Source organism: Pangasianodon hypophthalmus, chromosome 12 (assembly GCF_027358585.1).
Source record: "Pangasianodon hypophthalmus isolate fPanHyp1 chromosome 12, fPanHyp1.pri, whole genome shotgun sequence".
Taxonomy (NCBI): domain Eukaryota; kingdom Metazoa; phylum Chordata; class Actinopteri; order Siluriformes; family Pangasiidae; genus Pangasianodon; species Pangasianodon hypophthalmus.
Genome location: NC_069721.1, coordinates 19,351,259 through 19,374,010, shown reverse-complemented (window position 1 = coordinate 19,374,010; position 22,752 = coordinate 19,351,259). Strand labels below are relative to the sequence as shown.

Below are 22,752 nucleotides of genomic sequence, written 5' to 3'. Positions count from 1 at the left end.
TTATATATTTTCAAGAAGCAAGTTCACCTGGTCTACACTCTGTAGAAGTCTGTATGATGTAATATTTGTTTTTTGTTTTTTTATCTTTCTTAAGAAGTATGCACAATGTGAAACATGCAGAAAATCCTCAAGAAACCCCTTGGCATTTTTCTTTAATGTGCCTCTCCCAACTAAAAAAAGTTTCTCTTCCAACTTCTGCCTTTTAGATCAGTTAGTATTCCGTTTTTCCCCTCTCTTCTCAATTGAACAGAATATACAAAGTTTAAAAGTATTACTATTTGAGTGCTATATTTTTTTTTCAGGGTAACACTTCTCATGAAGCCTATATTCATAATGTATTATGAATGCATGTATAACATTCAATATAGCATACACACCATTTTTGTACCACAGCCTGTTGAACTCTCAAATCTGATTGGTTAACAGCTCTGATGGTGGTTCCAGCTATAATTCAAATCACAGATTAATATTAATGCACTAATTATAATATGTTATCATTTCTATCTTAACCACGAAGTCAGAGACTTGTATGATTTTGAACACATGGCTGTGTTGAAGTTTTCTGTAAGGAGAAGGCTGCAATTAAAGTCGTAGAGAAAAAACAAGGATAGTGAGAAAGCGACTATTTACAGCTATTGTAATGTAAGAGGAAAGGGATAAATAGAGCATTATGCCAGGTGATTACAGGCTATATGTCTTAAAATATATTTATTCGGTTTCTTTTGTCTGTGTTATTGTAACAACATTGTTGTGAACAGATAATGCGCTATGTAACAGCCCAGGTAGTAAACTGACGTGGGCACAGTGGTGTCCCAGTGGAATGGCTGATGTTGGCCCAACTTCAATTTGCTACCTGTGACATGAAATGAAAAGCTTTAGAATGTTACTCATGTGGCTATAACTATTTTTTTAACTAGGTATGCAAGGCATTTTTAAGGTATTATGTTTGGTATTTAGCACATTATAATTGTTGTTGTTCCTCTTACGGCTGCTCCCATTAGGGGTCACTACAGCGGATCATTGGTCCGCATATTTGATTTGGCATGTTTTTTTTTTTTTTTTTTTTTTTTTTTTTTTTTTTTAATGCCGGGTGCCCTTTCTGACACAACCCCCCATTTTATCCGGGCTTGGGCTTGGCACTGAGAGCGCACTGTTGCACGCAACTCCAGTGGCTGGGGTTGGTTCTCTGGCCGGGAATCGAACCCGAGCTGCAGCAGTGAGAGCGCTGTTACCTAACCACTAGTCCTCCAGGGACCCTAGCACGTTAAAAATGTATATATAGTAAATTATGAATATTCATAGGAAGTGTTATACGACTGTGTAGTTATATGTAATTAGAATAATCTCAAAGCTGTCTCTCTCAATCTTGTCCACTGCAGGCATTTTTCACAGAGAAGTACATCCAGGAGCACCCTGAGGACCAGGAGAAGATTGACAAGCTGAAGGACCTGATCGCCTGGCAGGTACGTCCTTTACAGCTCTTTCTGTCCCAAAGCCAACGCTGATCCTAAACAACTGACAGATAAAAACCAGCCAGAGATCCTTCTGCCAAGATTGCTGCTAACTACTAAAGAGCTGTAAAGTACACTGCATAATGATAATGATACTCTTCATGAGAGAAATTTTCTCTTGTGTGAATGAGGCTTTTTTTTCCCTCTATAGGGCCTGTGAGCCGATAACACACTATAGAAGATGTCATAAAGATAATAGATGGGAATGTTGACTTCAAATAGGAAGTTGAAAGTCTCAAGGATTTCATGTTGTATTCATTATTATCTTTACTGTTAATGGTAGTTAGCTGCCTAACGTGGACTAACCTGTGAGGATTTTTTTTAGAGGATAATTATAAAAATATTCCCTAATCGTCACTGTTTGGTAGCCCAGACATATCCATAAATGTTCATAGTATTTGCTGTTAACACTAGACACACAGCTAGCATGAGCCAACCTGACAGAATTTGAGAGAAGATTTTTAAATCAAATTTATAAATACTGATTATCTGATAATGAACTCATAATGCTAGCTAGATGTTAATATACAGTAAGATTTGACAACAGAATTTTATAGAATATCTGAGAATGATCATTAAACTAGCGTACTCAGAAATATAATGGGTTAATCTTTGCATCCGTGTGTGGCCTCAAAGACACAACCTCTGGTTGAGTGATTTAAATTTGGCACATTATTTGGCATTCTTATTTTTTTATTAAATAATGAATATTAATATTAAATAATAATTTATAATAAGTATATTAATCATTGTTTCCACTGTATTGCTGATTGACAAGCAGAGAGCTGTAGAGCTTTTGTTTGCAATTTTTTTCAGCTGGGCATCAGTTATGTTTGACAGTCTGCATCTCAGCAACTGCACAGATTTAAAAAAAAAAAAAAAGCAGGAAAATAGTTTACAAAAAATCAATGAAAAAATGAATTTTCATGCTTCACTTTACTTAGAGAGATGTGCTATACTTCACTGCTTTACCAAAGCTAGGTATCTCTGTATTATTTCAACTGACAGCTCTTCCTTTAGATAAATATAGATAAATATAATCAATCTCACACTTCTTGTGAATATTTAGTCATTTTATTAGTTTTATTGATGAGGTTGGTATAGCAGGTTGCAGCAGGATTGTAAAATGTGCACTAATAAAGTATCAAACACAAGAAAAAGCCATGAGAGCTCATAACACACAGTTAAAAAGAAAGTATCTGGAAGATGCTCCAGCATATGTTCTCACAAATGTTCAGCCAAAGCAGCAGATGCTTCAGCGCAATTTTTCATTACACCTATAAATATATATAATTGCAGCAATCGGTCTTGTTTTCAGAGTTCGGGTAATTGTTTTGTGTATACACGGTCAGGTGTTGAGCTGAGTAGAGACAGCGACAGTCAGACTGTCAATAAACTTGTCCGATGAAACATCTATTTTTCCCATATGTTCTGTCGTGTTGGAGTTTTTTTTCTTTCTTTTTTTCTTTCTTTTTTTTTTTTTTAACACATTTCCTCCAAGACACATGAAGCTCATGCACTATACAGTTTCTAGTTCTTTATACACACGGGCACATTACTTCTAATGGCCCTGAACAGTAACTTGGTAGTAGTCCTTGCTTATCTTCTGTGTGGAGTGTGCACGTCCCTAATCTGTTTTAATGCACTTGCATGGCTAACTCGCTCATACATTTGGATTATGTTAGCTACCACTATTTTAGGCTAGTTAATTGTGTTTTCAGGCATCCAAAACATGGGACTGGCCAAGCACATTGTAGCTTTCACTTACCTCATGTTCTACTTAATCAATTCATGATTTGTCCACATCTAATCTATAATAATGCACAATTTTAACTGTTTTCTAATCATTCTTCTCTTTGCATTATGTGTCTTTAGCTTGTTCAGTGCTGTGTGTGATCGATTTTGTGAGCTCTCCCCTTGTGCAGGTTGTTATCTGCTCTAGGGCACATGTCATACACACTTACCCTCAACTCATGACCCTCCTCACTGTGTAATAGGCGCTGAAGTACTCGCTGCCTTTATAAATGCGCAAGGGAGGAAAATGACATGTAGAGGCCATTTTGTGAAGTGGCAGGCAGTCTATAACAAACAGAGGCTGAGGTTTTGAGAGAAACTGCATGGGCAGCAGTCACTGGTTCATAGAGTAGCAATAAGACTAATTTTCCAAGCTGCAGTATATGTGGGTCAGGAGTATGACATGGTTAAAAAAAAAATTTTTTTTAAATTGTGTAATCAGATAGATTTAGCCCTTTTTGATTGTGTGTCTATGATGCTCTAAATAAGATATACTAGCTTGCTGCTCATTGGGATATACGTTCTTTCAGACTGGAGCTCATTCCGCACGTTAATTCAGAGATAATTAATTAGGAAAGGGTTGGGGTGAACATGAGCCAATCACAATCTTGGGAAAATTGACCTGGCAATCATCTGGAGCGCCACTTAGTACAATTTTCCGGGAAATGATCAGCAGGCTTATGTGTAAACAGAAGCTAATAAATTTTTGGGGAAAAGAGGATGATGTCTTCTTAATATTCATCCTATTGACTCCATGTCAGACCAAACATGAATAACACTCACCCGTTGGAAAAGCCAAATCACAGTATTGGAAAGGATGCAGGATATAACATATATTTGTTTTGGAAAGCACTGAATTTGCACCTGTCGAAATCATTTACGCTGTTATCCTGGAGCTGCCCCTTCCACAGATATACACTAGGTTTTTTTTTTTTTTCCCCCTCAATATTCATAGTTCTGGAAGCAGCCGATTTAAAACATTAGCACAGTAAAGCTATGAGAGGAGGTAAGCCTGAAGTCACTAAAAAGAAGAAAATAAGAAATGTCTGGAAATTGGAGAAATTCAGAAATTAAGAAGCAGCTGTTGGTCATTAGGCTGAGGACAAAATTCTCTGTGAAATGAATGGAATAGTCCAGGATGTGCAAATTACCAGCCGAATCCAAGAATGTGGCAAAAGCAGAGAAAAAATGCAGGTGATAAACTGTTTGAACACAAACCCATTGTGAGATGGATAATGGGATTTTGCTCACAAATGTGAAATTTGTGCATCCCAGTAAAATACCATGTGAAGGCTGCAGGTTTAAATAACACAGAGCTCCAGTAAATGCATGTCTCAGGCTGTCAGTGTGAAAACACTGTTTCTTAGCATCTTGTCACAATTCACATGTTGTGACTAATAAATGTGTTGCAAGTTGATAGCTCTAATTCACAAAGCCTTAAAAGTGAGCAAAAGAGAAACAAGAAAGTGTACAACGCAGAAAGGGAAAGTATATGTTTAATCAGAATAAATGGAGAAGTACTCATAAACATGTCCACTGATTGTTGAAAGTAGTGAAATAGCGAAGTTCAAAGACGCCACTTTCACGCCATTTCCCTGTATGAAAGTGATTGTGTCAGGATGCTCGTTTTTTTCCAAGAATATTAAAAGACGGGTGCTGATACAGGATCAGGTTTCTCTTTATTTGCATGCATTCAGCATTTCTGGGTTAAGAGCCAAGCTAATCCTGAAGCTGCACTGCTACGCCTTGTGAATGTGGAAATGCTTGCGGAGGCATATTTTTCCCACTTACATATATTTTTGAAAGCATTTTAATATTGTATGATCTGTGCTTTCCTACACTTACAGCATTTTTGAAGGAAATCTCAAACCACTTCACCCATTCAGTTCGTATTTTTATGCCGAGCATTAATACGCAGTGAAATAAAAGGGTTTTGGAGGTGTTGCAGGTGTAAAGGAATAATCCATGGTTTTTCAACCTGCGCAATTAACTACTAATAAGAATATCAGTGTGTTGTGAGAAAAGAACTGAAAAAAAACTTTAATAATGGATGTCTAAAGGCAGTTATTCAATCAATATATGACTATATAACAGAAACCATTACGTTAAGGCAGAAAAGGTCTTAGGATGAGACTAAATGAGAGCAGGTTCTGCTTAAGCATGTTCTTTAATAGTTTCAGTCAGCTTTGAGTCACTGGAACAAGTACCTACTATTCATCAAACCCAAACTAGCTACATCACTAACTTATAACCACAAATTCTTCTCTCTGAAAAAGTACTTCTATCTCTAGAAGGATGAACTATACAGATTTAGCATAGTTGATGAATACCTTTGCCTGAAGAATACCTAGAAATGTTCTGCATATATCTTTTTCCCAAATGTATATTGACACATCAACAACTGCTTTTAGACTTCCATTAGGAGTAAGTTTAAAGTTACACAGTTTTCTGTTCATTTCTTAGTACAGGTAGACCTGCTGAAATTCTTGTCAATGGCGCAAAAAAGGATGGAAAAATGATGGACTATTCCTTTAACTGAGGATTTCTGACGTAAAAACTACATAAACCTCTAGGGGTGTTATTATCTACAGATTAGTGTTTTTGTATATTGTTGTGTTATTCTTTTTTTTTTTTTTTTAATCTTCCTCATTTGTGCAAATAAATACAATAAAATGAAACCCTGCAGCCTAGACAGGGGTGTGTATTGGACTAATTCTAATACTAGAGCTACAGAGGTGGGATGGAAGAATAGAAAACAGGCCTGAAGAAGAGGATTTATGCATTCATCCATCTTCAGTGATCTATCACGGTCAGGGTCATGGTGGATCAGGAGTCTATCCTGAGATCACTGGTATGAGGCAGGAACACAGCCTGGATGTGATGGCATCCAGGGTAGAGGAAAATGTAATTGTGAAAAGCGTCAGATAACTAGAATGGAATTTTAAAAGTGAAGTGCAGTTCAAACTGCACTAAAATAAAAAAAAAAATGCCTGGATGGACCGAGAAGTCCATCATTTTCCCGCCATTAAACCAGAGTGTTTTGTAAACAGCCTCACCCACTGACCAGTTTTAGAAATGATCAATGCATCAAGCAGCATGAAACACCCTCGACTTGGTGTTTGATGTTGGGCTGTGGATAACATTTAATTATGTCTAAAATGAGTCAGGATCTGTGTTCAGACGTGATCAGGCAGCTGATTGCCATGCATTGCGTCAGCTCCTAGTGACAGACGTTTGCATTTTCTGTCTCATATCTCTGTCACGTAGCTTGGGCTTTATATTTGCCACAAATCTCAATTCCTCTTGCTTTTAGGTTTGAAGGAAATGAGGTTTTGCACAGTGCTGTGTCTAACTGTGTTTCTAGTAAACACCATTTAGACGTCTGCAGGACTATTTCTTATATATAGTGTTTGTGAAATTGCATAGGCTATTCAGGTGAGAACCCAGTGCTTTCAGAATCAGCAGAAAATGGGATATGTTACAATTGATTGATGCTCCTGGATGAAGCCTTGTCCTAAATCCATAGTAATACACACTGCCCTGCAATCTGTCTTGCAAATAAACATTCACCCTGTGTTAGATTGTTCTGCCTGTTTTATGTGTCAGAGCCTACAATGCAACACAGGAGACATATCAAATACTTACAGGGATGTGATGAAGCAGGAGTCAGGGTTTGTCTGGTTAATACCTGGTGTGTGGTAAAAGTCAGTCCAGAACACCTCAGTGAAATTAACACATCATTACACTTTAACCCAGGATTGGTTGAAATGAGACTGGAGATAAACTACAGGCTAGCTTCTTAACATTTTCCTTTCTGGATGCAAAAAATAAATAATCCAACACCAAAATGTGGATTTAGGACTGACAAACCCCTGAAAAATCAATCAGATCTGAGAGGCAAGTGTTTAGATCAGTGATACTGAGCCACATGAGATGCGTATCTCACACGATGTGTATTTGAGAGGACAGCTGATGGAAAAATGACAAGTGCCATCTTTTTCAGTGTATCTGAAGAGAGTTTTGAGCAACCATATACCACTGATAGATCCTAATGTAGCCACATACACAGTCTGTTAAGCAAATCCCAGTGAAGGGAAGAGCTCAGATCCTTATACCTGAAGCATTGCTGTCTAAATCCAATCTGAAATACGCATCCTGCAGCTGTCCAATTAATAGTAATAACAATAATAATAATAATAATAATAAAGCTTTCTTTTACCATTTCCATGTTTATAGGTGTTAACCGGGTAAGTGTGGCGTACAAACACCAAAGGACTGGGTAATGATTTAGAGTATCAGGGTTTTAAGTATTATCTGGTGTCACCAAGGAAAGTATGGGTTTGCTTTCGAGTCTGGTTCCTTTCAAGGTTTCTTCTTCACGTGGGGTTTTTCCAAGCCACTGTCGCCTCCGGCTCACTCATTAGGATCTCAAGATAAACTGGATTTCTTAAAAATGCTTTGTGACAACTGAAATTGGAGTATTATTCATGCAGTTTTTATAAAACTGTTTATTTAAAATACAGTTTCTTTCAATTATTTACTGCATTTTAATTACTTACTTAGTAACAGCAGAACTGTTTTGAATTTTAAAATGGCTCAGTGTAATTGTTGTTATATACACTTACCAAGCACTATACTAATACTAGGGCCTCACTTTGCGCTCAAAACAGCCACAATACTTCGTGACATGGATTCCACAAGATGTTGGAAACATTCCTTTGTGATTCTGGTCCATGCTGACATGATTGCATCATGCAGTTCCTACAGATTTTTCAGGTGCACTTTCCTGCTGTGAATTTCCCGTTCTACCGCATCTCAGAGTTGTCCTATTGGATTCAGATCCGGTGACTGAGAAGGCCACTAACTGTTCATTAAATGTTCATTAACCAGTTTGAGATGACTTTTGCTTTGTGACATGGTGCACTTGTGACATGCTGGAAGTAGCAATTAGAAAATGGGTAAATTGTGGCCATGAAGGGATGCACATGGTCAGCAAAAAAACTCAAATAGGCTGCGGCACTGAAGCAATGATTGCTTGGTATTAATTGGCCCAAAGTGTACCAAAAAACATTCCCCACACCATTACACTACCTCCACCAGCCTGGACTGTTGAGAGAAGGCAGGTTGGGTCCATGGATTCATGCTGTTGGCACCAAATTCTGACCCTACCATCTGTGTGCCTCAGCAGAAATCGAGATTCATCAGACCAGGTTACATTTTTCCAGTCTTCAACTGTCCAGCTTTGGTGAACCTGTGCCCACTGAAACCTCAGCTTTCTGTTCTTGGCTGACAGAAGTGAAACCCTGACGTGGTATTCTTCTGTTCATCCGCCTCAAGGTTTGACGTGTTGTGCTTTCTGAGATGCTTTTCTGCTCACCTCAATTGTACGGACTGGTTATCTGAGTTACTGTAGCCTTTCGCTCAGCTCAAACCAGTCTTGCCATTCTCCGTTGACCTCTCTCATCAACAAGGCATTGCAGTCCACAGAACTACCCACCATTTTGAGTAAACTCTAGAGACTGTTGTGTGTGAAAATCCCAGGAGATCAGGAGTTATAGAAATACTTAAACCAGCCTGTCTGGCATCAACATTCATGCCACGATCAAAATAATGGACATCACATTTTTTCCCCATTCTGATGGTTTATGTGAACATTACCTAAAGCTGCTGGCCCTTATCTACATGATTTTAAGCATTGCACTGCTGCCACGATTGCCTGATTAATTTAGTTCAATTCAATTTTATTTGTGTAGTGCTTTTAGCAATGGACATTGTCACAAAGTAGCTTTACAAAAATATATAAATTTTAAATTTATAAATTTATCCCTAATGAGCAAGCCAGAGGTGAATGTGGAAAGGAAAAACTCCCTGAGACAATATGAGGAAGAAACCTTGAGAGGAACCAGACTCAAAAGGGAACTCATCTTCATCTGGGAGACACAGGATAGTGCAATTATAAAAGTTAGAAATTAGAAATTCCCTTCTACAACTGTGTACTACATGGGCAAATAGTGTAATTGTTAACAAGGAAATTCATTACATTTTCACATGAAGTCTATTTTGTTGGTTATCCACTGTTCACTGATGAGTGCAAAACTGTTCGTGGCAACTGCGGTCCTAAAGCTATCATAGCAATTGCAGTCCAAAGCCATCTTCATGGTTTAGAAGTGGTACCATCCACAGTAATCTCATGTATCTTTAGGCTGTCCGTGTTGGGCCATCCTCTGCAGCAGCGAGGGATTTCCAAGTGATGAGAACTCCAACCAGAAGTAGGGCATCAGTCAGGTCCAGAGAGAAGGGGTCGGGATCACTGGTATCTCAGGAGTAGCATGTGTAGCTCGAGAGAAAGAAAGGGAGAGACAAAGGGAGAGACAAAGGGAGAGAGAAGGGGAGAGAGAGAGAATATTAGGTATGCTCACTGTCACGTAATGGTTAAAGACAATGTGTGCAGAATGCAAGCAGGGACTCTGGCAAGACTAGCTATGACAGAATAACTAAAAGGGAGAGCCAGAAGGTAACAGACATGAGGGTGCCCTGGGACATAAAGCGGCCAGCCACACCACTGTCAAAATTACATTAGTTGCATTAATGGGTAGGTGTACCTAATAAAGTGCCACAGAGTGTTTTTGACTGGTATGTAAAACTTAAACCAACTGTGTGTGTGTGTGTGTGTGTGTGTGCGCGCGCTCCATTTCAGATCCCATACCTGGCAGAAGGTGTGCGTATTCATGGTGAGAAGGTGACTGAGGCCCTGCGACCATTCCACGAGCGTCTCGAGGCATGCTTCAAACAGTTAAAAGAGAAGGTGGAGAAACAGTACGGTGTGAAATCGCTGGTAAGAACTGAACTGAAACAAAACAAACATTTTGAATTTCAGTTTGTCTCGAGCCCTGCTTTAAAATCCGCCATCAGTATATGCTTAGGTATGATTAAAAGTATTCTTCCTGAATGAGTTCCTATTAATTCAAATATGCAAATATTATCTCAATATTAATACATTAAAGGTCATTTAAAGGTCCTTTTAGAAGCTGCAGTGAGCTGTCATATTCTCAGTAATCTAAATATAAAAGTAAAAATTCAGTGAACTCTGACCACATGAGGTAAGAGTGACCCAAATCCGACATTATTCCTTATGTGACATGGAGTTGTATTTTTTTAGGTAACCACGTGGTGTGAAGTCTTGCAAGATTTATGTGCATTGACTAGAGTCATTGATTGTTACTATAGTAATACGACCCTTTTTGTTTCTCTCAAAAATAAGTTGTAACAGAAAAAGTGCAGATTCAAAATTTCCAAATGTTTTGAGAAATATAGAAAGGTAAACTTGCTGCCTGAGAAAATAGCGTCATGGTGAGGAAAATAATACCAAAATAATAAACAAAATGACATCACTAATTGAGATTTTTACCTGAACTATTTCGGACAAAACAAGAAGAAAATATCAGACTTTCCCATTCTCTGTATCTAATCAAAAACATAAAAGGAAAAAGGTAGAATTCCCAAAAGAAAAGGCACCCAAGGGTTTCCAGACAGCTATAAATGGCACAATTACTGGCATTTACAGAGTGCACATGTCTGACATCTATACCAACGTGGATATGCTGATAACGTGCCATCTTGTCTCATATACAAGCAATCATTAAGGTTACACACCCTGTTTACTAAGTTTTAAGCCCATGTATATCTCATAGAGCTAAAAATTGACAAAGTACAAAACTAGCATACAGCTGGGGTGTCAGCTGTTAACTTTGACTGATGCAGTGAGCTCAAATGTGCCGCCATTGTCTCCCACATCTTCCATATTATATTGTTCTAAAGAAGCGATGGCATTCCCGACGTACTAATCCCTGTGTTGAATCTGTTTCTCTTCTGGGAGAAAAGAGAGATAGAGAGTGGCTACGTTATTATGCAAAGATTGGCCTAAGCCTCGAAATGTTAGTTTGACCTCGCAGCTATTTTAAACAGATTTAAATCTGTTTATTGGCTTAAGAATTTAACCGTGTTTTCTTACACAAAGTTTTTATAGCACAAGGAGCACTTATGACCCATACACATGCACAGATTCTGATAGTGAAAGTAATCAGACACAAGCATGGCTGTTATTCGCTGTAACTGATTATTGAAAGGATTATCCACCTCATTCAGTTGGATAGAAATTTCATTCAGATTGGCCTCAACTGGTTTAATCTATTCTGATTGAAGTGTATACATTCCCAGTTGAGCTCTCAGTTGGGTTATTTATGGATTATTAGACTGCATGTAAACGTAGCTAGTGAGGGAGGGAGAGGGAGACACACAGAGAGCCAAAATACACTCAGGGACATAAGACTAGAACTCCCACTTTGACTGGATTTGCATTTAAAGTTATATTTATGGCATTCAGCAGATGGTCTTAACCCACAGTGATTTTATCTGCTTGAAAAACAAATCATTATACTGCATTAGATTGGAGGCTAAAGATTCCAACAAGCTGTGCTCACACATTGAAAGAAAATATGCATCACTTATTCACCTGTGCATAATTAGTGTTCATTTAAGTGCTTATTGTAGAGCTGGGTCTTCATCGTCCATTGGATGCTTTGCATGTAAAACTTTGCTAGTTGCAAGTTCAGTGAAATTCTAATTTTTTCATAAAAAATTTAGCAGGCTAACATATCAGAACAAATACCAGCACAAGCAGCTGTTCAAATAGCTGACATGTTAACATAGCTGACTGGCTCGATAATTAGGCACACAGTGTAAATGTAGCTTGGTTCTCTATTTGCTTATTTTTGACAGCTGTTCTTTTTTTCCATGCCCACTAGACATTTTCTTACTCTGAAATATAAAAAAGATAGTGACTCCACTTAGATAGTCCTCTTTCCTCTAACTGTCCCTCAGTGTGTTTCGTCCCCTAACTCCCCTCCTCCACAGACACGCCTGCTGAGTTGCCTAATGCCGCTCCATTAATAACAGGAGAAACTGAAAATGAGAAAGATTAAGATAAAAAGGGACAATTAATAAGCTGAGGGAAGCAGGGGATAGGGAGACAGTTAGAGTATTAGTGATGGCTCCCAGCAGGTATTGATCATCAGCTTCTGAGGCTCACAGTGCTGCTGGTCAGTCACCTCTCACTCAAATGATGGCTCGTGTGGAGCCTGGATGTAATGGATGTGCACTAACAGGACACTTCAAGGGCTGTGTGTGTGTGTGTGAATTAGAGGGAGACACGTGTGTCCTATGTCTTGCTGGTCGTGGGTAATCATGCATGAACAGCTTGATTCACCTTTTACGACAGCTGGTGAAAATTCCTGTTGAGTCTCAAACTGTATAAAGGGCAAGCAGGGTGGTTCAGCACACACACACTCTCCCTAAGCGTATGCTTTTATCAGCAGAGTTCTGTACACTCATCTTTTTATCTGTTCTCTTACTTCCTTAGCTCATCTTTATTCTGTCCTCTGCGTTTTATTATAATTTTCTTTTTATCTATACAGTTAAACAGTGGCACAGTTTGATTTATGTGCAACGTCTGTATGCACTGCATGCTGTAATAGCTTGTAAAGATCAAACATCCTTTATAAACCTATTTGAAGTATTAAAGCCCCAAACATGAAAATTTGGTATGTGTATGTGTTTCAGCCCCCAATGTCGGATGAGCGTCGTGGCACACGTCCACGGTCGATGGTGCGCTCCTTCACCATGCCCTCATCTCAGAGACCACTGTCTGTCGCGTCTGTCACCTCCTTATCATCAGACAACTCACCCTCAAGGCCAGGATCTGATGGGTACAACTCACACACTCTCTTTCATCACCACTCAATAACATTATCCATATCTTCATGTCAGAACAGGATCAGAACAGCATTTGCAGCTCACAACAAAATGTAGGAAAGAACATTTTGTTATGACTGGTAATAATAAATGTAATAAAGCCCTTACACTTCATAAGTAGACCTGTACTTGAAAGTTTAGAGTTCAGTGATTTTTCTGACCACCTGCACAAACATGCATTGTTCTGTCACACTTTTAAGGTTGAATATCATTCAGTTTTACATCAGAACAGAAACATCCCTCAAAATAATTTAATAAGTGATAAAATAACAAGATAAATACTAAGCTTAACTTACTAAAAAGATTTTCTATCCTCTTTAGACATCTCATTATATTGCTGAGTAAATTTCCTTCCACCTCCCAAAAAACTACTCAAATTAGTTACTCTACATTATCACTAGGTGGGAATGAGTTAATTATATAATTTATGCTTATCACTCTAGCAATATAGTACTATGTAGCTGAGGTAAAAGTACCTTTCTCACTACACACTAGCTTGTAATGTTGTGGAGTAACTTAGCTAAAACAGTAAGCTGTACGCAGAGGTGTTTTGGTCCTAAAGGTGGACTGAGATGCGGTGCTTCATCAAAGTGCCATGCATCTCCTGCTGGAGGCCACAGCCAATCACAGACAGCTTTGGCAGTCTTAAGATGTTATTACTGCTAAACGCCTCACAGGCTGTGTGAGCCAGTTATATCTGCCTAAATGGTCATGTCTAAAGACATAAGTTCTTGAAAAGTGTACTAGTTCAGTAGTTGTACAATACCCATATGTCCAAAACTACTGCACATATGGGTATTGTGCCCCGGGTGCACTGTTTAAGGACTCTTGGCATTTTCTAGGCATTGTGGAGAACATTCAGTGCCACAGAAGTATCTTAATATATTACAAGCAATTAGTGTCCAAATGATCTCTCAATGCGCTTTGTCATTTGTATGCACAACTATCCTTTTCTTTCACCCCATGAAAAGGGAAGGTTGGTCGATTATCCACAGCTGCTTCTGTTAGAACAGCAAATTTATTCTTGATTTTGGAACCTTATTTTTTTAATATGAAAAATGTGCTGAACATGTGCCAGAAAAGAGCCTTACACTAATGCCACGATATACTTAACAGCTGGAGTGTGTGCTTTCATTCATGCTCTGATGTAGAACTGAAAAGCTTCTCAGAACTCCTCACTGTGTGACTTCTCTAAATTTTGTACCTCAAAGCTTTTAATTTCCCACCACCTGTTGCCTTTCTCTGAATCAGTGATGGTCATCAAACAAAAGCACTCGCTCTCTTAAATGAACTACAAAGTCTGATAGTGCATTAAAAATGAATCAGTGCTTTTATGAAAAGAAATGTCTCTGGTATAGGGTTAGTGAGGGGTGTGTGTGTGTGTGTGTGTGAGAGAGAGACAGAGTGTGGTCTCTGTATGAGTGAATACCCTTATTATTGTGTGTCTATGGATGCATGATTAGGAAATGTGTATCAGCATGATTAGAATGTGTGTGAGAGAGAGAGAGAGAGAGAGAGACAGAGAGAGAGTGAGACATATTGAGAGGTTCCTGCCAGTCCTGCATAGCGGGCACTGTATTGCCAGCCTGAAGGATTAATTAGCCCATGTTTGGAGAGTGTGATCTCATCAGCGATGCCCTCCACTGGTATTTAATTGCAAAGGGCATCGCACCACATGCTCTTTCATTTGATCGGTTAATCCGTCTGGTTGAAGCGGTCTGATTCGCTCAAACCGGCGCAAGCTCTTAGAAATACCAATTATGAAAGGCAGCACTGGGTGTGTGAGAAGGGCACTGAAACAAATTCCTATCAACTCTGTTGACATGGTAAATGTCATTTAGACTTGTTTTTTCTACCAAGTTTTTATAAAATGCAGTAAGAGACATGGAGACTGGATGTTCAGTGTACATTGGCATAGATTCTGCAAGTCTTTGGAACACTAATGGAGTGATGAACACCATACTTCCAAAAGGTATTCTCTCAGTTGGTGTTTTGATGGTGGAGAGCACTGTCTAATGTTGCTCCAGAATCTCCCCTAGATTTTAAATTGGGTTGAGATCTGTTGACTGTGAAGACCACAGCATATCATTTTCATCCTCATCAAAACATTCAGTGAGTCGTCATGCTCTGTGGATAGGGGTGAAGTCATCCTGGAAGAGACCATGCCCATCAGCATAGAAATATTTTGTCAGGTCAGGCTTCAGAGCAGTGGCCCAAAATGATTCCAGAAAAATAAATGCACCCCACAGCATAACAAATATGCCTTTTTTTTTTTTTTTTTTTTTTTTTTTTTAAACCTTTAATTGGTTTCCTGCAAAAAATGGTCTGTAAATACCAGGTTGTCATGCCCAAATATTCCATATCCCTATTTGTAGCATCTCTGTTGAGTGCAGACCAAATGTCAGAGGTGCATTTCCATTTGCTCTCCATTTTACAGATGTCAGAACAATATTAAAAATTGTTTATCTTCCTGTTTTTCTTCCTCCCCTCCTACACATTTCTTCTTACTCCATTTTCCTTTTTTTACCCACCACCTTCCTCTTCATATCCGTCCTCATCTTTTTTTCTGACTCTTCACCCACCCACCCAAACATTTATTTTGCTCTACCTTTTTCCTCTAGCTTTGCCCTGGAGCCCCTCTTGCCAAAGAAGCAGCACTTTAAGTCTCAGGACAAGCTGGACCGGGATGAACCTGAAAAGGACAGGAAGGAGAAGAAGAAAGAAAAAAGAAACAGCAAACACCAAGAGATCTTCGACAAGGAGCTGAAGGCCACAGACATTCCCATGCAGCCCACTGAGGCGGTCATCCTGTCCGAGACAGTGAGAGAGATTAGTTTGCTAAGGCTTTCTTGTGCAGAAGATGATGTGGGTGTTGTGGTTTAAAAAATAGAGAACAGGTTCATAATAACTTCATAATAATCAGTTAAAAGCACCTGGTAACCTCGCAGAATTTAACTTGGTCTATTCATAGCTTTACTATTATTCTTTATTGCTGTGGTTCTCCCCAGAGTTTCATAAAGCATAGCCAGGGTGTCTGTGCTTTTTAATTTGGTTACAGAATTGAACCCACTATTATCAAAGTTATTATATTTTATTAGCCTGTTTGAGTGATCACTGAAATTGACTTGGTTTAATCCTATCTCTCAATAACTTATAAACGAGTAGGCATATAACCTAATATGTTCTCTCAGTGGAAAGTTCAGAAATAAAAAGCTCTATAGCGCCAAAAAATAGCCAAAACATTATTGTATACATTTGAATAATGAGCCTGAGTGGGTCTCTGGAAAAAAAAAAAAAAAATTTCAGCTAAAAGTGTCTATGGTTGCAAAACGTTTGAGACCCCCTGCTTTAGTGATTGTAGATTTGCTTATAAATGTACATCAGCATAAATATTTTTTTGACCTTCATTCATATGTAAAGCACATTGTGATGTTATTCTTAGTAGGAGTAGTAGTAATAGTAGAGGAGTAGTATTATAACCCTATATTAATGTGATCACTGGGTTTATCAAGACTAGTCATTTTGTCAGTCTTCCTCATCTGTCTCAGTTTAATTCTTAATCCTTCTTGGTTTTTCCCTGTTTTCAGATCAGTCCTCTGCGTCCCCAGAGGCCAAAGAGTCAAGTGATAAATGTGTTAGGGGATAAGAGGCTCTCTGTGTCCCCAGGACCTGCTGTTCCCCAGACTACTTCTACTCTTCCTCCTCCCATCACTCCAAGGGTCAAGCTCACCTTCAGCATGCTCTCCTCCTCCAGTAAGTTTCACTTCAGTAATAACGTATTAATTTTTTACTCAAGTTGCAAGAATCAAATTAGCAAGCACTTTGATTAGTTAGGTTGCTATGTACAGTGTGTCACTTTTGCCCTAGTTACTTTCTTCGCATAGAGGTTACCTCAACAGGAACTTCTTAGCATGGTAGAGGCATCACCCACTTCTGTCTCAAATACATTTTTGCCTTTGGACTCACTCAAGTGATAGAGTTGATAGAAGTGGCATCTTTTATAAAGCTCATTGTTCTACACTCTCTGTCTCTGAAAAGCTCTAGCTAAGCTCCTTCTGTGCAAATACTGCCCTCAGTCTAATGATCTAGTGGTTGCTTTGTGTGTCATCATCTTTTCTGTGGCATTTCTGTGGGACTAAGAAAATAACGTGTGCCTAACCACTGCAATGATGCTGCATTTGATTTTAATAAAGCCGTTATAAACACTTTATATCAGTGCAATAACACTGTAATAAGCTGATCCCTTAGTATTCATAGAACACAGAATAAAGAGATTGTATTTTTATCTACTATATAACACATATTTGTAACTTATAAACTGTGTTTTAGCATTTTAATATCATTAATTTTAGTGCTGCCTTGTACATTTTTTGTAGATCTAGAACTGAATGGGACAGGCTATGGTGAGACTCCACCTCCTCTGCCAATCAAAAGCAGTATGGGTGATTATGGAAACCTGATGGAAAACCCAGAGCTGGCCAGCCCAACCACACCACCTCCACCTCCTCTACATCAGCGGGTAAAGCACATGAGCATGCACAGACACCCACAAACCTTCCTTACAATTAATGAAGCCATCGTATGCAATTCCGAACCAACACAGGGTTTAATATTGTTTTTGATTCAAATTCAAAATGGTAACTGGCAGCACAAGTTTGAAAACGAGTGACACTAAATATGCATCTGACCTTTGCCTACTTGTTAACTGGCTTAAAAACTCTCCTGTACACACAGGCCATCCTGTATGTGGAGCATTGTGAGTCAGTGAAAGAATATATAAATTGCTGCTTATGTTTCATTTATTACCATGCATTGTTTACTCACTTTCAAGTTTTTCCTTTTTACTTGAATTTTCCTCCCTGATTTGTTCTGTTCATCAGTCTTTCCTTACCTCTGCCATACCTTATTAAGCTCCACTCTCTCATTCACATCTCTTTTCAACTGGACCACCCCTTTCCATCTAATACCCTTTAGTGGCGATGAATATTGGCTAGTCTATTCCACCTTACTCTCACAGTAAATGGAATGATTTATCTTGTGGTAAAAGAGAAATGATCAAGTCATCTAAATTTTAACATCTCTGAGGTATACGTTTCTCCTTCCACTGTGTTTTCCTCTTTATATTCCATTTCTGGCGGCTGTTACTTGTATATGAAATTCTCTCTGCAGCACACACTGTATTTCCACGTTTGTAATTGCTGTTTCCACAGCTTGTAGTCCTTCATGTGACTCCTGCATAGAGACAGTTGATATCCGCCCTAGACCCCGGTGATTTACATGAAACAGTTGTCACAGTTTCTCTCTGGAAAATCATGTCTCAGCCCAAAACACACTCACACAAGACATACTTATAATCAGATGAATCATAATCTTAAAATCTCAGCTTCATAAAGTGCTTCTCATTAACTCCAAGAACCAAAAAGTAGCCACAGAAATGTTGTACATATATCAAGTATTTATGGACTTGCTTTTAGACCCCTACTCAAAGGTGGGCAAATCATAAACTCATTAGCTAGCCCACTGCTAGCACAATTGGCAACAGTTAACTATAAAGTATGACAATCCCCCAGTGCACATGTGCATGCATTTTGAGACCTTCAGTAAAGTCATGAAGTGACAGTGATGTAATATTTGCTATAAATACTTTCCCTGTTTATACTACTTTCTTGTCACCTACTCGCTGTAACCCTGGCCATTAACCGGTGCACACAGAGCCACACGTGTTTAACACTTGGATACCAACGTGTCCCAAGGTCATGATGAACCAGCTCACCTATGTCTAACTCGGAAGGTGTTCAGAGATATGGTCGCCATGCTTACACCATTAGGAGGCACAATGGCCACTTTGTAGAATCTGGAGAAGGTATAGGCTGATAAGCAGGTAGCAGCAGCACAGACCTCCAGCAGCGACACGCCACTACCTAGTGCCTGTGAGGATGAAACACTTCAGTAGGGGATAGGCATACATTCTCTCTATCCAGCAGGCCCTGCAAAACGGACAGCACTTTAGGCACTGGGCAGCACACTTGGACCAATTGACTGTACACATGCTATTTTTGGAACAGCTCCCACATGAGAGTAAACAAAGTCCACATACTCAAGGCTCTAGTATTTAGGATCGTTCTTGGACTGCTATGTTGCAGTCGTTGAGCTGCCTACTGCTCTGAGGGATCAAACCAACAGGTGCAGATAGTCTAGAGAACACTCTAAGATACCAAGTCACAGGCTCAGTAGGTCTTTCACAGCTATGGGGGGCAGAAGAACTGTAGCTCTGACCATAGCCACAAGCTGCGTTCCAAAATGCTGTCTGGCATGTGCACTATAGTTCGAGAAAAGGAAAGAAGTGACATGGGATGTAGCTATCTATAACAAATACTAGGTCACTTTGTGACCTCAGAAAAGTTGAAGTATTCTTAAATATTGTTTAGAAAGCTATAAGTTTGAATGACACAGCGTGTACATTACCAGTAAAACTGTGTCAATAATATTCTGGGGTTTTGAGTGTGTTTTTTGTTCCGAATACTACAGCAAGATGACATTTATTTCCATTTAAAAATATCCAACAATTACAAAGATGTTCTGGGAACATTCTGTGCTGAGGTGAAACCTCACGACTCAGAAAGAGGAGCTATAATGTTTAAAATTAAGTGCTTATTACATCACCCATAGATTCTAACTCTATTATGTCTCTGACTCTTGCTCTTTTTCTCTCTCCCCTTTTCCCCCCTACGTCTAGCATCTGCCCCCTCCACTGCCGAGTAAAACCCCACCCCCTCCTCCTCCGAAAGCCACAAGGAAGCAGACGTCCATTGACTCGGGGATTGTCCAGTGAGAATGGCAGTATATCAGACAGAAACTTCGGCGCTTCCCCAGACGCTGAGCTTGGGTGATTTTGAATTGGCCTTACTGACAGTGTGATAAAACCAAGAGTTCATAGCAACTCCCTCATCATCTTCATGCTGAAAGAGCTGGCCTGTCCAGGGACTCTCTCCTTTTTTTTCTTCCACTCACCAATTATTAGTCAATGACTCAGCCTGGGTGGTAGTGCCAGGTACATTGTCTGATCCATTTCACACATCTACAGATTTCATCTGTAAATGAAATCATCTGGTGAGGCATGTGGCTAAAATGAACAAATCATGACTTGACCTGTCTAGCATCAGCATGCAGGAGTTTTGCAGCATTAGAATAATTGTTAGTTTAATAGTCAGCTGATTTAATTAAGATCTTTGGTCTTGCTTTTTTTCCTCTGTCGGACTTTATGATCAAAACATGACCAACCACTCCATCACTTAGGGATCATCACGTAATCAGAATATTTTATACCTTTCCACTCCTTTTTTTCAATATATACACATATGTGTACAGATGTTTGTATATATGATTTTTATTTTATATATTTTTTTTTTCTTCTGGAAGTGTATTTTATAATGATTGTATTAATATTGGGGCAAATTAACTAGCATTTTTTTTTATCCAAAAAGGGCTTTTTAGTATTTTAAATGACAGGGATTGTAAAGTACTACTTTGTACTATTATTGAATATGTTCTTTTTTCTTTTTTTCCAACTTTTTTCTCTTCTTTTTTGGAGTGTACACATCTAACTCCCACTGGCATATATTTGTATAGAAACTGTAATGCTGTAACCTTGGATTACAATAACAGTGACTGTTCCAAATTCACTACTGACTTTAATAAACTCATTGTATGTATTTTTAAACATTTGGGGCTGTGCTGACCCAACAGTATGGTTAAAATTAATCTGAACTGTATTTCTGGTGCCTTGTTCCTGGTTAAAGTGTTGTTGATTGCTGACTACAGGTAATGGAATTGGACTTTTCCCACATTCATTCTTATACATTCCGTCTGCAAGTTACTTCACATTAAAGGGCAATGGTGCAATCACAGGCCTATGTAAGTTGATCAAGTGCAGCTATATTTACCTGTAGTTGAGAACAGAAACAAGCCAAACAGTTACATCATTCTCTCTAATTTAGACTGATCTAAAGGAGGTATAGGAATTGGGAGGCATGCATTTGTTGGTTTAAGGGTTGTCTTAAAATCCGTAGCCAGTTGCAACATGTTAAACTGTAAGTGAGACTCTAAAGTTGATCAAAAATTGTACAATAAAAGTTAAAACAATGTGTCAAATTCCAGTTTTACCACTGACATTATTACACATCATAACAAAGATCAAAACTTAGACAGAGTCAGTATCATGAGCCAACAAACGGCGAACACTTCTTTGTGTTAGTTGCTATACTGCTATACTAAGACTTGTTACATAGGCTGATAAAAAAAATAGCCTGAATGTTTATTTTACAATCTCTCCCATTCACATGTGACTTTACAAAAACAGTGTATTTCTGCAAGGTGGCCATCTCTGGTGAAGGTAAAAATGTAAATGTTAATGAATTATTTAAAATATAATTATAAAAATGTTATAATTCTTTACAATTTGGCAATATTATTTCTTTACATAAGTTGATTAGGTTATAAATGTTGAGGTAGGTGGTGCATCTTCTAGTGGAACTGGAATGTAATCTTTGAAATCAGTTTTCTCCTTTTTTATGTTTAGGGGTAACCAGAACTTTACTTCTGAGATAAATGCAAAAGAGAATGAAACATTTTGTTGCAGGAAAATGTGCAGAGTTCAGAACTATATATAACAGAAAATGTCAAAATATGACCATGTTAATGGTTTACCCAGGCCACACTACACAATGTAGACACCAGACCATCACACCCATATATAGTTCTTTCCCAAGCTGTTGCCTCAATGTTGGAAGCCCAAAATTGTCTTGAATCTCTTTGTAAGCTGTAACATTACATTTTCCCCCTCACTGGAATTAAGAGGCCCAAACCTGTTCCAGCATGACAATGCCCCTGTGCACAGTAGCCTGCACAGAGCCCTGACTTCTACACAACTGAAGAAGACCTTTGGGATGAATTGGAACGCTGACAGCACTCCAGGCCCCCTCACCCGACATCAGTGCCTGACACAAGTGCATTAGAAGTATTAAACTTTGCATAGGTTCATAAGAACACAGACTGTTAAAAGATAACATTGAGTGTGAGCAAGAAACAGTGTGGAAATGTTCTATCAAAGCCAGCATTAACTGTTTCAGCAATTTGTGCTACAGTAGCTCTTCTGTGGGATTGCACCAGATGGGCTAGCCTTCGCTCCCCACGCGGACCAGTGAGCCCATGACCCTGTCGCCAGTTCACCGATTGTCCTTCTGTGGACCACATCTGGTAGGTACTAACCACTGCATACCAGGAACACCCCACAATACCTACCATTTTGGAGATGCCCTGACCCAGTTGTCTAGCCATCACAATTCGGCCCCTGTGAAAGTCGCTCACGTCCTTACGCTTGCCCATTTTTCCTGCTTCCAACACATCAACTTCGAGAACTGACTGTTCACTTGCTGCCTAATATATTCCACCCCTTGACAGGTGCCGCTGTAATGAGATAATCACTTGACCTGTCAGTGGTTTTAATGTTATGGCTGATCAGTATGTGTGTGTATATATATCAGCCATTAAGTTCTTACCTATGAACAAGAAAGATTTTTTGTGATAACTACTGGAGAAATAAAGCACTGCACAGTTTAACGTTTTTCCATAATAACCT

General features: G+C 38.9%; 1 protein-coding gene across 2 annotated transcripts in view; it reads left to right on the top strand.

Moving 5' to 3' along the window:
• Positions 1-21,266, top strand: part of dock1 (dedicator of cytokinesis 1) — a 258,880-nt gene extending 237,614 nt beyond the window's left edge. For both annotated transcript variants that reach the window (XM_026915791.3, XM_026915792.3), the window contains exons 46-52: positions 1,380-1,463; positions 10,003-10,140; positions 12,924-13,069; positions 15,737-15,935; positions 16,703-16,868; positions 17,492-17,634; positions 19,852-21,266. In XM_026915791.3, coding sequence (XP_026771592.2) covers positions 1,380-1,463; positions 10,003-10,140; positions 12,924-13,069; positions 15,737-15,935; positions 16,703-16,868; positions 17,492-17,634; positions 19,852-19,947 — 972 coding nt within the window. In that variant the 3' untranslated portion in view covers positions 19,948-21,266. The remainder of the gene's footprint in view (positions 1-1,379; positions 1,464-10,002; positions 10,141-12,923; positions 13,070-15,736; positions 15,936-16,702; positions 16,869-17,491; positions 17,635-19,851) is intronic.
• Positions 21,267-22,752: the final 1,486 nt, after the last annotated feature.